Raw genomic sequence first — 16,003 nt, 5'->3', positions numbered from 1 at the left:
AATTCAAAAGGGTGAATATTTTGATTTTCAAGTTTTTGTTCAGATCTTTAGCACTAATTGTACTCAAACGTTCATGAGGTGGGACAACAAACAAAAACATTGTTAGTCCACAGTTCTGCACCAAATGCAGAGTTCCATTGAAAATCTGGACTTGGGTAAAGTAATTGTGCTAGGTTGTTCAATCTGCTCTGCCTTATGGTTAAGACTCACTTTGTAATTTTATGTCCATCTGCTGCCTGCTCCATTAGTTTTAGAGAGGCTGCCAGATGGAATTACTTGAGGTGTCATCTGTCTTAACCAGTGATATACTGAAGGTGCTCTAAGCTATTGCTCTGGCTGCCTTGGGAGAGTCCGTAATTCCTTCACCCATCCATCCCTGTAAAGACTAATGTCTTGAAGCAAAGAAACTGTAAAGGAAGCAAGTGAAACTTGATCCAACAAAATAAAAGATTGGGGAAGTTATTTAGAAATCAATCTAAGTTTCCCTGTTTGCACTGCAAAGCTGTCGTAGAAACATAGAAAAACGTGCAGCACAATACAGGCCCTTCGGGCCACAATGCTGTGCTGAACATGTCCCTACCTTAGAACTAACTAGGCTTTACCCATTGCCCTCTACTTTTCTAAGCTCCATGTAGCCGTCCAGGAGTCTCTGAAGACCCTACCGTTTCTGTGTCCACCGCCGCCAGCAGCCCATTCCACGCACTCACCACTTTCTGCATAAAAAGCTTACCCCTGACATCTCCACTGTACTTACTTCCAAACACCTTAAAACTGTGCCCTCTCATGAAAGACATCTCAACCCTGGGAAAAAAGCCTCTGACTTATCCACACGATTAATGCCTCTCGTTATCTTGTACACTTCTATCAGGTCACATCTCATCCTCCATTGCTCCAAGAAGAAATGGCCGAGTTCACTCAACCTATTCTCATAAGGCATCCTCCATAATCCAATCCAGGCACCATCCTTGTAAATCTCCTCTGCACCCTTTCTATGGATTCTACATCCTTCCTGTAGTGAAGTCACCAGAATTGAGCAGTGTCCTTATGATAAGAATACTAATGGTTAACCATAAAACATATAACTATATAACAATTACAGCATGGAAACAGGCCATCTTGGCCCTTCTAGTCCGGGCCAAATGTTTACTCTCACCTAGTCCCACCTACCTTCACTCAGCCCACAACTCTCCATTCCTTTCCTGTCCATATACCTATCCAATTTTTTTTAATGACAAAATCGAACCTGCCTCTACCACTTCTACTGGAAGCTCATTCCACACAGCTACCACTCTCTGAGTAAAGAAATTCCCCCTCGTGTTACCCCTAAACTTTTGCTCCTTAACTCATGTCCTCTTGTTTGAATCTCCCCTACTCTCAATGGAAAAAGCCTATCCATGTCAACTCTATCTATTTTAAATATAAATTTAAATATTTAAATTTTAAATACCTCTGTTAAGTCCCCCCTCAACCTTCTACGCTCCAAAGAATAAAGACCTAACTTTTTCAACCTTTCTCTGTAACTTAGGTGCTGAAACCCAGGTAACATTCTAGTAAATCTCCTCTGTACTCTCTCTATTTTGTTGACATCTTTCCTATAACTCGGTGACCAGAACTGTACACAATACTCCAAATTTGGCCTCACCAATGCCTCGTACAATTTTAACATTACATCCCAACTCCTATACTCAATGCTCTGATTTATAAAGGCCAGCATACCAAAAGCTTTCTTCACCACACTATCCACATGAGATTCCACCTTCAGGGAACTATGCACCATTATTCCTAGATCACTCCATTCTACTGCATTCTTTAATGCCCTACCATTTACCATGTATGTCCTATTTTGATTAGTCCTACCAAGATGTAGCAGCTCACACCTATCAGCATTAAACTCCATCTGACATCTTTCAGCCCACTCTTCTAACCGGCCTAAATCTCTCTGCAAGCTTTGAAAACCTACTTCGTTATCCACAGGGCCACCTATCATCTGTGTACTTACTAATCCAATTTACCACCCCATCATCCAGATTATTAATGCATATGACAAACAACATTGGGCCCAGTACAGATCCCTGAGGCATACCACTAGTCACCGGCCTCCAACCTGACAAACAGTTATCCACCACTACTCGCTGGCATCTCCCATCCAGCCACCGTTGAATCCATTTTACCACTTCAATATTAATACCTAATGATTGAACCTTCCATATGGAACCTTGTCAAAGGCGTTACTGAAGTCCATATAGACAATATCCACTTGTCAACTTTCCTAGTAACCTCTTCAAAAAATTCAGTAAGATTTGTCAAACGTGACCTTCCATGCACAAATCCATGTTGACTGTTCCTAATCAGACCCTGTCTATCCAGATAATTATATATACCATCTCTAAGAATACTTTCCATTAATTTACCCACCACTGACGCCAAACTTACAGGCTGATAATTGCTAAGTTGACTCTTAGAACCCTTTTTAAACAGTGGAACCACATGAGCAATAAGTCAATCCTCCGGCACCATACCCATTTCTAATGACATTTGAAATATTTCTGTCAGAGCCACTGCTATTTCTACACTAACTTCCCTCAAGGTCGTAGGGAATATCCTATCAGACATATCGGAGACTTATCCACTTTTATATTCTTTAATAGCGCCAGTACTTCCTCTTCTTTAATCATCATAGTTTCCATGACTACACTACTTGTTTCCCTTACCTTACACAATTCAATATCCTTCTCCTTAGTGAATACCAAAGAAAAGAAATTGTTCAAAATCTCCCCCGTCTCTTTTGGCTCCACACATAGCTGTCCACTGTGATTCTCTAAGGGACCAATTTTATCCCTCACTATCCTTTTGCTATTAATATAACTGAAGAAACCCTTCAAATTTATTTTCACCTTACTTGCCAAAGCAACCTCATATCTTCTTCTAGCTTTTCAAATTTCTTTCTTAAGATTCCTTTTACATTCTTTATATTCCTCGAGCACCTCATTTACTCCATTCATTGTAGATCCTTCTCCTTTTCCGAACCAAGTTTCCAATATCCCTTGAAAACCATGGCTCTCTCAAACTTCTAACCTTTCGTTTCAACCTAACAGGAACATAAAGATAAAAACACAAAATGCTGGCAAAAACATAAAGATACTGTACCCTCAAAATTTCACCTTTAAATGACCTCCATTTCTCTGCTACATCCTTCCCATAAAAGAAATTGTTTCAATCCACTTCTTCTAAATCCTTTCACATTTCCTCTAAGTTAGCCAATCAAAAATCTCAACCCTGGGTCCAGTCCTATCCTTCTCGACAATTATATTGAAACTAATGGCATTGTGATCACTGGACCCGAAGTGCTCCCTAACACATACCTCCTTCACCGGACCTATCTCATTCCCTAACAGGAGATCCAACACTGCCCCTTCTCTAGTCGGTACCTCTATGTATTGCTGCAAAAAACTATCCTGCACACATTTTACAAACTCCAAACCATCCAGCACTTTTACAGAATGGGCTTCCCAGTCTACGTGTGGAAAATTAAATTCTCCCACAATCACAACCTTGTGCTTACTACAAATATCTGCTATCTCCTTACAAATTTGTTCCTCCAATTCTCACTCCCCATTAGGTGGTCTATAATATACCCTTACAAGTGTTACTACACCTTTCCCATTCCTCAATTCCACCCAAATAGCCCCCCCCCCCAAGATGAGCCCTCTGATCTATCCTGCCAAAGCAAAACTGTAATATTTTCTCTGACAAGCAATGCAACACCTCCCCCTCTTGCCTCTCTGATTCTATCACACCTGAAGTAACAAAATCCAGGAATATTTAGTTTCCAATCACACCCGTCCTGCAACCATGCTTCACTAACAGCTACAATATCATATTTCCAGGTATAAATCCATGCTCTAAACTCATCCACCTTTCTTACTGTGCTCCTAGCATTAAAATAGATGCATTTAAGAAACTCTCCACCTCTTACTCTCTGCTTATCCCTAATGGTGCAAACAATTTTATTATCTTTTTTTTACTTCTCCCCTTCATCTTCACTCTGAGCTCTCCCCTTCTCTGCCACCTGCCTATCCTCCCTCACACACTGTCTACAAGCTTTCTCTATTTGTGAACTAACCTCATCTCTCCTAGTCTCTTCAATTTGATTCTCACCCCCCAACCATTCTAGTTTAAAGTCTCCCCAGTAGCCTTTGTAAATCTCCCTGCCAGGATATTGGAGCCCTAGGATTCAAGTGAACCCGTCCTTTTTGTACAGGTCACACCTGCCCAAAAAGAGGTCACAATGATCCAGAAACTTGAAACCCTGCCCCCTGCTTCAATCCCTCAGCCACGCATTTATCCTCCACCTCATTCCATTCCTACTCTCACTTTTGCGTGGCACAGGCAGTAACCCCAAGATTACTACCTTTGTGGTCCTTCTTCTCAACTCCTTACCTAACTGCCTATATTCTCCTTTCAGGACCTCTTCCCTTTTTCTTAGCGTAATGTGAACAGATAAGATTTTGATAAACCAATTGAATCTTTGATATTTAAACAAATTAAGAACTGAAATAAATGGAAACATTACAATAATTCCAATTCAGGTCTCCTGTTCCACTTGCTTCATCCCTTCTCTGCCTTCCCTTTCTACCTCCTTATTTCCATCCAATAGAAAAAAGGCATTCAATCCCTTGTTTCTCTGCTTGCCCTCAGAGCAATTCCATTCCTCACTTATTTCCCTATCATCTCTTTTCTCCCATTGTGCCACCCTTCCTACTTTATTCTCCTGGTGTTTACCTACACCAGAGCAATTTGGAGTACACAATTAACATACTAGACCACAGAGTTACAAAAAAATACAATATGGAAATAAGGTATTCAGCCCAATTTGGCCATGCCAACTGTAGTGCACACCAAATTAGTCCCACTTGCTCATGTCTAGCCCATTTCCCTCTAAGCTACAGTTGTGCAGTAATTGTGATCGTCCCACGCAAACAGCCTTTGTTGCCATAAGCTGCAATAAAGAGAGACGAGAAAAATTTTATGAAATGTGAAGGATTTTCTTTGTCGTACTCTATTTCATTATAGTCTTCAATTAATAAATAAAATCAAAAGTGATTTATCAGTTTTCATTCCAAATATTCATATTATGCATATTAAAAAAAACCATTTACTCAGGCCTTATAAAAATTTCCTGCTCAGGGAAATAATATGTCCTCGTAGCTGGAAAAAAAATAGAGGGAATGTTGTCTCTAAACCCCTCCTATCCATGTAGTTGTCCAAAGGTCTTTTCAATATTATTACTCCGGGCCCCATCTTTCAGATATGAGGGAAACAAGGGCACCCAAGGTAAACCCACAAGGTCTTGAGAGAATGTTAAGATGCCACACTGACATCACCTGAGGTCAGGATCAAAGTTGAGTTTCTGGAGTTGTGATAAACCTGCAGTGCCCAGAGTGCCAATTTGTCCTTCCATAAGATGTTGTAAAAATTCTGCTGGGTGAAGCAAAACTGAGAAACGGGATGTGTCTTTGCTCACCACTGATGAATGTATGTTTGTGGTCATCCAGTGCTGTAGCCCATACATTCAGAGATGCTCTTCTGCACATCACTGTTGTAACAAATCACTGTTTCTGTCACCTTCTTGTCAGCAGCTTGAACCAGTCTGGCCATTTGCCTCTGGCCTCACTCGTTAACAAGGCATTTCTGTCCACAGAACTGACACTTGCTGAATACTTTCTTTTTTTATTTTTCACACCATGTAAACTCTAGACACTGTTGCTTGTAAAAATCCCAGGAGATCATCAGTTTCTGAGTTACTCAAATAGCCCTATCTGGCACCAACAATCATTCCATGATGAAAGTTTCTTAGATCGCATTTCTTTCCGTTACTGCTGTTAGGTCTGAACAACAACTGAACTGCATGCTTTTAGGCATTGAGTACTGCCACATGATTGACTGATCATGCAATAGTGAGCAGGTGTACCTTATAAATTGGCCACTGAGTGCATAACAATGACTGGTTTTACTTGTCTCTGTATATTCCAGTTTAATGAGTCAGGGCTAAGTATCAAGAGCTGATAGCTGCAATGTCTGATACTCCAATATGTCCCCTTGACCTCAGTTCTTCCCCTTCCTCACCCAACAACTGAAACATCCATCCAACCCTGGTCACCACAGTTTAGGATGGATGTGAAGATCTGTGAGAGTGTACAGCAAAGGTTTAACAGATTTGGTCACACGAGTGAGGAATTACATGTTTAGATTGGAGAGCTTTGGGTGGTTCACCTCAGAGAAATCAAATCTGGAATTACATTTGATAGGTCATGACAGAGAAAGTCAGGAATTGTTTGAGGACATGGCAGAATAGGTTTAAAACAAATACAAGGAGAAAAATGTTTAATATAGCATTTAGGTTCTGGAATTCACAGCCTATAAAAATAATGGAGCAAAACTTGGGGTCTGCAAAATGAAACTGGTTACAACATTTGAAAGAATAATTTTCTCATGATAAAAGTGAGTGAATAGATTAATAGGATTCATTAGCAATAGGCATAAATATAACCTGATAAATGGCCTTTTACTCTACCCTATCAGTTCTAGGATTCAAAGTATTTGGTCGTCAGTTCAGATCTTTTCTACAGGTTAGTAAAAGATTTTGTCTGATATTGCTGTTGCATAACATTGCAATATACACCCAACATGAATGCAATTAATAAACAACATGATCTATTTAAAAGATTTTTTTTAAGTTTCTGCAATGCACGATTTTTCCAGCAATTTAATGTGTTTTCTAAGCAACAATCTAATTAATGTGAAGTTTCAAGAAAGTGGATGTATTATTTTTTCATTAAGACAAATCCTGAAATTATTTTTGAACCACTCCACACTTCAATAAGCTGGAAATAAAAGCAAGAACACAACAGCTTACTAAACAGATGTCTCCATTTTATGCTTATTAAGTGCTCAGAAGTCATTGTAAAATAATCTTTTTAGTGCCTGATCAAAGAATTCACACAGTTTAGCATAAGTAGCATCCAGAAAAGAAAATTCCTTTTCAATAGAGCTGTTAACATTATTGACTTTGCTCCTGTAGAAGGAATTGGTAATACTTCAATATACTGCATTACCAACTGATGAGTGGGAACAATTAATTCCTTCAATTAACTACTTAACAATTAACTTCTGCCTAAGCAAGGACCTGGGCCTGCTGCAGTTTGCCCACTGCCACAATAGTTCTACAAAAGGCTCTCCACTCAGCCTTGAACCATCTGAACACCAAAAATACCTGTGTCAGGTTGCTGCTGATTGATTACAGCTCAGCATTCAACACCAACATCTGCTCAGCACTAATCAACAAGCTTCAAAATCTGAACCTCTGTACCTCACTCTGCAGCTCGATCCTTGACTTGTTCACTGGAGGATCACAGTCAGTTCAGATCAGGAAAAAAATCTCATCATTGACAATCAACACAGATACACCTCAAAGATTTACACTCCGCCTATTTCTCTTTACACTCATGACTGTATGGCTAGGACAACTCAAACACTGTCTACAAATTTGTTGATGATACAACTGTTGTAGTAGAATCTCATCTGGTGACAAGGAGGCTGGTAGAGAGGTATTGCAGCAACAACCTTGCACTCAATGTCAGTAAGACTGAAGAACTGATTGTGGTCTTCAGGAAGGAAAAGTCGGAAGAACACATATCAGTCCTCATTGAGGGATCAACAGTGGAAAGGATGAGCAGTTTCAAGTTCCTCGGTGCCAACATTTCTGAGTAACTATCCTGCATTCAACATATTGAGGCAATTATGAAGACACACCATTGGCTATTTTTTCGGGGAGTTTGAGGAAATATGACATGTCACCAAAACTCTAGAAAATTTCTACAGATGTACTCTGGAGAGCATTCTGACTGGTTGCATCTCCAGCTGATAAGAAGTCTCAAAGGTGCAGGATCATAATGGCTTGCAGGGGGTTATAGACTCTGCAGCTCCATCATGGCCACTAGCCGCTCCAGTATAAAGGATATTCACAATGTCTCAGGAAGATTGCTTACAGCATTAACCACCCTCACCATTCCAGGACATGCCCTCTTCTCATTAATATCATCAGGGAGGAGGTATGATGATGGCATCCTTGTCTTGAAGGACAATGGAGTGTGCACAATGGGTCAGTCCATTGTAAAGCTGCAAGACCCCTCCCACAGTTGAAGACAGCCTGTTACCTACATCAACCAGTGAGGGTGTATCACTCGTAACTGCTACCTCCTATGTTGGTTCTGTCACTGTGAACAGTGGCACTGGAGTGACCTCTCCAGGGCACAAGCTGGGGCAGAAGTTATGGAGTTCCTGGGATGCCCAGTTGTTGAGGTCACCCTCTTGGCTTCACCAGGAGCTGCCGGAAAGATGTTCAGTGATGTCCAGTCACATTAGGGGCTCCACTCCGGATTTGTTATCTGGTTTATTCTCATTGCCTTTGTCTCTCCTGAGGCTGCCCACAAGGCAGTGGAGTTGTTTACCCATAGCTGGAGATATGGAGGAGATACAGGAGCCTGAAGAGACATGCTTCTTGCCCTCCGCCATCAGATTTCTGAATGGACCTTAAACACTCCCTCACTTTTTGCACTACTCTTTTTTTATATAGCTTATTGTAACTTATAGCTATGGTATGATAGCATAGTGATTAGCGCAACATTCTTACAGCTCAAGGTGTTCCGGAGTTTGAAGTTCAATTCCAGCATTGTTTGAATGGAAGTTCCATGTTCCCCGTGAGTTTCCTTCAGATGCTGCAGTTTCCTCCTACAGTCCAAAAAATGTACCAGCTAGTAGGTTAATTGGTCATTGTAAATTGTCCTGTAATTAGGCTAGTGTTAATTAGGTGTGTTGGTTGGCAGCACAGCATGTTGGGCCAGAAGGGTCTGCTCCGTGCTGTATATCAAAATAAATAATAAATTAGTGAATATTTTTATGTAGTGTACACTACTGCTGCCATAAAACAAATTTCATGATGCTGGTGATAATAAATCTGATTCTAATTCACCAGGTATTGAACATCATGAAACTTCCCATATGGAAGGAGAGTGTAATTAATTTAAATAGAGTTAATTCAGGTGGGTTTCAGACACATCTGTTCAATGCTAAATTTACTGCTTAATTTTTTTCACTGTGACATTAATCAACTTGTCCATAGTTTCAATCCTCGTTGTATCACTGCTTAAGTACTCAATCAGCAGAATTCTCATCTACTTCCATATTCTAAGGCAGCCTGTTAGAGCATATTCTGGAAATATGCAATATAGCAAATATTTACTTCAATGGCAATCAGTCTTCAGATCTGAATATGGATTATAGACTGAATTTAACATGCTGAACAATGATCTTCCTGGAACTGCATTTTAAAATAAAGTGCAGAACAGGAAACATCCAATTGACCTGAGAAGTCTGCATTTACATGAATGCAATCAACACCCCTTTGCATGAATACAACTTTGAATCCTCAGTAGCTAACATTCATTTTGGCTGTGTTGGTGAGAAAACCCAGGTGTTTGAAAAACTCCATGCAACTCAAAGGAAGCATTATGAGTGTATTGTAACTATAGGAGTTGTTCTTGTTTTTAACATATAAAAATGTGCTATAATGTTCCCTCCCTCCCTCAAGCCCCAAGAAGAAACCTGCTGCATCTACTTGGTGACTTTGTTCACAGTCACAACACAGCCTTCCATCTTTCACCCATATGTACACAATACAAGACATTTGGATAAGCTTATCTCCTAACATATTTCAGCATCCATTCATTATTTTTCTACACCAACACTGGTTCTCAGTTCAGTAGTGTCTCAGAATCATTGAATTCTGAAAGCCATTTTGGCTATCAAGTTCAAAGTTCAAAGCAAATTCATTATTAAAGTACATGTGTGCCTCCATTTACAACCCTGAAATTTGTTTTCTTGCTGGCATGCTTAGTAAATTCAACAAACACAATAGAAACAATAAAAGACCAAACCCAACATGACAGACAAACAACCAATGTGGAAAAGACAACTGCGTTAATATAAAAGAGAAAAAATAACATTGAGAATGAGTTCTCACTACCTATCAAACGCTCCCAGTGGTGTGCTTCTCAAATAGCCTCTGGCAACCAAGTCAAGCTCCTGGCCTTCATGTGTAGTTTAGCTACTAAACCCAGTGGAATAATTTCTACTGATGGGAGAAGGGACAAAGAGAGGTTACTGGCACATTAAAACCAAACATTTCAGGTAGATGGTGCTCATTGGCTGCTCATCTAGGGAGAAAAACTCCAATTTCAAACCTCTACTGCCTTGCAGCTATACCCCCTCATAGGGAAGACTTCCAGAGTAAATCCTGATGAAAATTTTGGAACTGTAATAAAATTTTCCCTCTGTAGTTCCTACACTAAGGTCGATGCTAAATGGCAACTCCTGCAATGCTGCTGGTGCCAAACTGTATTGGTCTCTGACGTTTGTTTGGATTCATCAGCTGTGTGGAGAGGGGAGATGTCAGATGTTTTTAAACACAGTGCTAAGAATCTGGAACGCACTGCCAGAGGTGATGGTAAAGGCTGATACACTAGGGACATTTAAGAGACATTTAGATAGGTAAGAAAGAAAAGTGGAGGATTATGTGCTTTGTATTTTGGAGAAGTTAGGTTTTATCATGGATTAGGTTAAAAGTACTGTGTTGGAATGCACAATGTTCCATGTTCTAAGTAACAAACATTACTTAAAATTTAAGCAAAAATGCAGAACTCTCTCAATTCTCTTTGATCTTTTTGCAAACTTTGGTGAAGTTGGACACATCATCCTTTTCCAACATCTTGTCATGGCTGTTTATCAGGGTGGCAAGTGTACTAACATGGATCTGTTTGAATTATCTTCTTGCAACCAGAGAATAACCAGTGCTCTCTACTCTTCCTTCTCTTGCAATAAATCCCCTGGCACCTCTAGGACCTTCCCTGCTGCTTCTCATCTACATTGACCACCTTGTCAACATCTTAAAACCTTAAAACATGATACTTTAGACTTTGTCGGTTTAGTGGTGGAATCTTAATGGACAATGAATTACCACACATCATCTTATTGATGAGCAGTTTCTGGAACCATTCAACTCTAGGCTAATGCAACCATTTGTTTCTATTATTTTCAACAACACACACACACACAATGCTGGAGGAATGCTCAGCAATCCAGGCAGCATCTGTGGAAGGAAGTATCTAGCCAACATTTCAGGCTGAGATCCTTCATCAGGACTTCCGTCAGTTATGTAATACTATTATATGTTACTCGTTTAGTGTTTATTGTTTCAAATGATCGTGACGCTATTAAGTATCCACAGATTTTCTTTTCTTGTATTAATCTTCTACTAGTTGGTTAGACTCCACATGGCATATTGTCACCTCATTATAGGAAGGATGTAGAAACTCTAGAGAGGATGCAGGGAAGATTTACCAGGATGCTGTGTACACTGGAGTTCATTACTTACAAAGATCTGTTAAGCTTAGGTTTTTCCTCGAGCAGGAGGATGAAAGGTGATAAGAGGTGTAAAAAGACGATAAGCATAGCTAAAGTGGATAATCAGACACTTTTCCTCAGGCAAACATGGCTAAATCAAAGTAATGTAATTTTAAAGTGATTGCAGGAAAGTATAGGGAGAATGTCAGAAATAAGTTCTTTACACAGATGTGATGGATGCTTGGAATGCCTTGCCAGGACTGGTGGTAGAGGAAGATAGATTAGGGTCATTTAGGAAACTCATGGATAATAGAAAAATGGATCTTGTCACAAATAACTGTGGGTCAACTGTCTAAGAAGAATAACCAGATGGCTTGAGTCACAAAAATAGATTGAGGTGCTTTTATTTACAAAAATAGTGGAAAAACAAAAACCTGGATGTCCACATCAAAACAAGAAAAAGAATGAAAAAAAATACAATATATATACAGCTTGCAATTGTCACCTGTCTGGTTAACAGCCACCCTCAGGCTAAACAGAGAAAAAAAGCACAAAGCCTTGGTAACCCAAGGCTTATAAAAGCTAAGCCCCTCCCCCAGACCAACCAAAATCTAATTAACTCAATTATCTTCCATTTCACACAATCTGAAACTCTACTGCCAGTTCTCACAATAAACACATGTACCTCATTATAGGAGTCACCATTTCCTGGTTAAATAACTTAAATAAACCCCAAAACTTTACCACAAGATGAGTAATTAGGTAACACAACCCTTGACCCAGTTAAAGATGGTATCCTCCACCATCAGCACACTTGTGCAGGTTGCTGCTGCCTCTGTATTAGACAGCTCTCTGCAATAGCTCAGTTTCCGATCCAGTGACTGTGGATTTATTGTGATGTGTGCACTCACCACAATGACAGAGGGGAATAATGTGTGTAGAGGACCCTTTGAGTGTTTTACTGAATGTGCCATCCGTAATCAGTGACGGGCCTTCGTCACAGAGGTTTATGTAGAAGGGAAGAGTAGATTAATTAATTGTAGAGTAGGTTGAAAGTTTGGTGCAACATCGTGGATCCAAGGATTATGCTATAATATTCTATGTCCAATGTTCTAGTTAGCATTTGACTCAAAACATAGGATGCTACATTGTGAGCATTCATGATAATATAGTCTAGCAAATTTCTCCCTGCATTGTACTCAAGCCTTTCACACAGTTTTATCCAGGTCTGAATACATAGATATTCCTTTACCTCTCAGTTTCAAATAACCTTACCAGAATGTGTATCTGAGGTTTGCGTCTCTTGGCTAGATCAATAATATTCACTCCATTGTAATAGAGGTTTTCAATACAGCCATGGAAATTCTTCCTCTGGTAAGTCACTGATTTTCCTGGAACTGGAATACCTCCAAAACTGAGCTTTGAAAGAAATCAAGGATAAATAGAGAATGATTATTATGACATTAATTCATAAAATAAAATGCCAAACAATAAAGAAAATAATTAGAGCTGGTTTGAACAATTCCAAACTTTCATATAGCAATTTATTCCTGATCATTACAGCATCAATCTTCAATTGCAATGCAGCAGCGGAGAGATTTAGAATAATGGCGATATTTCCTTCTGATTGCTAAAAAGCTATTAATTCAGTTATTATTAGTGATACCCATAGGGTCAAGAAAAATTTCTAAGTCAGATAACACAATTATTCCTCAGAATTTTATATTCAGCTGTTATAAAGCCCATAAAATAATGTTCTTACAGGATAATTCACTTTTGCCTACTAAAAGTCGTGTGTTTAAATCATAAACTTTGAATTTAGCCTGTTGGTTTTATTACTAAAACAGTCCAAGAACCATTACTTCATCAGAGTCATTGAACAAAATAGAATGAATACAGGTCCTTCAAACCAATGAGACGATGCTGACCACAGTGCCCACCCAGCTAGTCAAAATGTCCTGAGTTTGGCCTATATCCCTCAAAGCCGCTGTACCCGTTGATATAGCTATCCAAGTGCTTCTTAAATGATACTTTTGTACCTGCCTCAACAATATCTTCTGGCAGCTCGTTCCATGTACTAACCACTCTCAATGAGAAAAACTTGCCCTCAGGTCTTTTTCAAATTTAACCCTTCATCTTAAACCTATGCCTCCACCTATTGCCCCCACCTGAGCAAGAGACCATTACCATCCACCCTCTCTATGCCTCTCCTAATTTTAAACATTATTGTTATCATTACTGGATAGTACACTGCGTATACATCTTCTAAGAATAGGACTCAGCTACTTGCAGCACGTGGAAATATTCTTCCCCTGTCTAAGTACAAATCCAGAAGATATTGTGCCTTTATTTAGAATTGTATTTTAAGTGAGTCCAGGACATGATTCATAGCTGAATCCACTCTGCATTTTCCTTTGATTAGACTTTTATCAATTCAATGCAGGCATAGTCAAGAGACCCTGAACCAACACAGTGAGAAAATGATGCCTTTGGTTCTGTTGTTGGCCCTCAGAAATTTGAACAAACAGTTCTGCTCTGCAGTATAAACCAGATTGGGGGGGGGGGGTTGGGGTAAGCCTCATAACATGGTAGTTAATGCAACGCTGTTACAGTGATAGCTATTCACGTTCATTTCATGCAACTACCTGTTAGGAGTTTAGACGTTCTCCCCATGAAAGTGTAAGTTAACTCCAGGTGAGGGAGACCACAATCAGGGATAGGGAAATGGTGGGAGAGACCACAACAGGTATAGGGGGATGGTGAGGGATAGGGTACACAAGCAGGTATAGGGAGACGGTGGGGGAGAACACAAGCAGGTATAGGGAGACGGTGAGGAAGACCACAAGCAGGTATAGGGAGACGGTGGGGGAGAGGGTACACAAGCAGGTATAGGGAGACGGTGGGGGAGACCACAAGCAGGTATAGGGAGAAGGTGAAGGAGACCACAAGCAGGTATAGGGAGACGGTGAGGGAGAGGGTACACAAGCAGGTATAGGGAGACGGTGGGGGAGAACACAAGCAGGTATAGGGAGACGGTGAGGAAGACCACAAGCAGGTATAGGGAGACGGTGAGGAAGACCACAAGCAGGTATAGGGAGACGGTGGGGGAGAGGGTACACAAGCAGGTATAGGGAGACGGTGGGGGAGACCACAAGCAGGTATAGGGAGAAGGTGAAGGAGACCACAAGCAGATATAGGGAGACGGTGAGGGAGAGGGTACACAAGCAGGTATAGGGAGACGGTGGGGGAGAACACAAGCAGGTATAGGGAGACGGTGAGGAAGACCACAAGCAGGTATAGGGAGACGGTGAGGAAGACCACAAGCAGGTATAGGGAGAAGGTGAAGGAGACCACAAGCAGATATAGGGAGACGGTGAGGGAGAGGGTACACAAGCAGGTATAGGGAGACGGTGGGGGAGAACACAAGCAGGTATAGGGAGACGGTGAGGGAGACCACAAGCAGGTATAGGGAGATGGTGGGTGACACCATAAGCAGTTATAGGGAGATGGTGAAGGAGACCATAAGCAGGTACAGGGAGACGGTGACGGAGACCACAAGCAGGTACAGGGAGACCACAAACAGATATAGGGAGACGGTGAGGGAGACCACAAGCAGGTACAAGGAGACGGTGGCGGAGACCAGAAGCAGGAATAGGGAGAAGGTGAGGGAGACCACAAGGAGGTATAGGGAGACGGTGGGGGAGAGCACAAGCAGGTATAGGGAGATGGTGAGGGAGAGGGTACAAAAGCACATATAGGGAGACGGTGAGAGAGACCACAAGCCTGTATATTGAGACGGTGTGGGAGAGGGTACACAAGCAGCTATAGGGAGACGATGAGGGAGAGGGTACACAAGCAGGTATAGGGAGATGGTGAGGGAGACCACAAGCAGTTATAGGGGGTTGGTGAGGGATAGAATACACAAGCAGGTATAGCGAGACGGTGAGGGAGAGGGTACACAGGCAGGTATAGCGAGACAGTGGGTGACACCATAAGCAGGAAAAAGGGAGGTAGTGAGGGAGACCACAAGCAGGTATAGGGAGACGGTGAGGGAGATTGTACACAAGTAGGTATAGGGAGATGGTGAGGGATAGGGTACACAAGCAGGTATAGAGAAAAGTTGAAGGAGACAACAAGCAGGTATAGGGAGACAGTGAGGGAGAGGGTACATAAGGAGGTACAGGGAGGTGAAGGAGAGTGTACACAAGCAGGTATAGGGAGACGCTGGGGGAGACCACAAGCAGGTATACAGAGACATTGAGGGAGAGGGTACACAAGCAGGTAAAGGGAGACGGTGGGGGAGACCACAAGTAGAAACAGGGGAATGGTGAGAATTAGGGTACACAAGCAGGTACAGGGAGACAGTGAGGGAGAACAAAAGCAGGTATAGGGAGACGGTGAGGGAGGGGGTACACAAGCAGGTATAGGGAGACGGTGGGGGAGAACACAAGCAGTTATACAGAGACATTGAGGGAGAGGGTACATAAGGAGGTACAGGGAGGTGAAGGAGAGTGTACACAAGCAGGTATAGGGAGACGCTGGG

General features: G+C 41.3%; 1 protein-coding gene across 1 annotated transcript in view; it reads right to left on the bottom strand.

Annotated features, from left to right (window-relative positions):
* The window catches only part of LOC132394271 (contactin-associated protein-like 5), a 977,958-nt gene that overhangs the window by 881,029 nt on the left and 80,926 nt on the right, over positions 1 to 16,003 (bottom strand). The window contains exon 4 of the mRNA XM_059970196.1: positions 12,736 to 12,879. Within this exon, the coding sequence (XP_059826179.1) occupies positions 12,736 to 12,879 (144 nt within the window). The remainder of the gene's footprint in view (positions 1 to 12,735; positions 12,880 to 16,003) is intronic.

This window comes from Hypanus sabinus, chromosome 5, assembly GCF_030144855.1.
Source record: "Hypanus sabinus isolate sHypSab1 chromosome 5, sHypSab1.hap1, whole genome shotgun sequence".
Lineage (NCBI taxonomy): Eukaryota > Metazoa > Chordata > Chondrichthyes > Myliobatiformes > Dasyatidae > Hypanus > Hypanus sabinus.
This window is presented reverse-complemented; position numbering and strand designations above follow the sequence as displayed.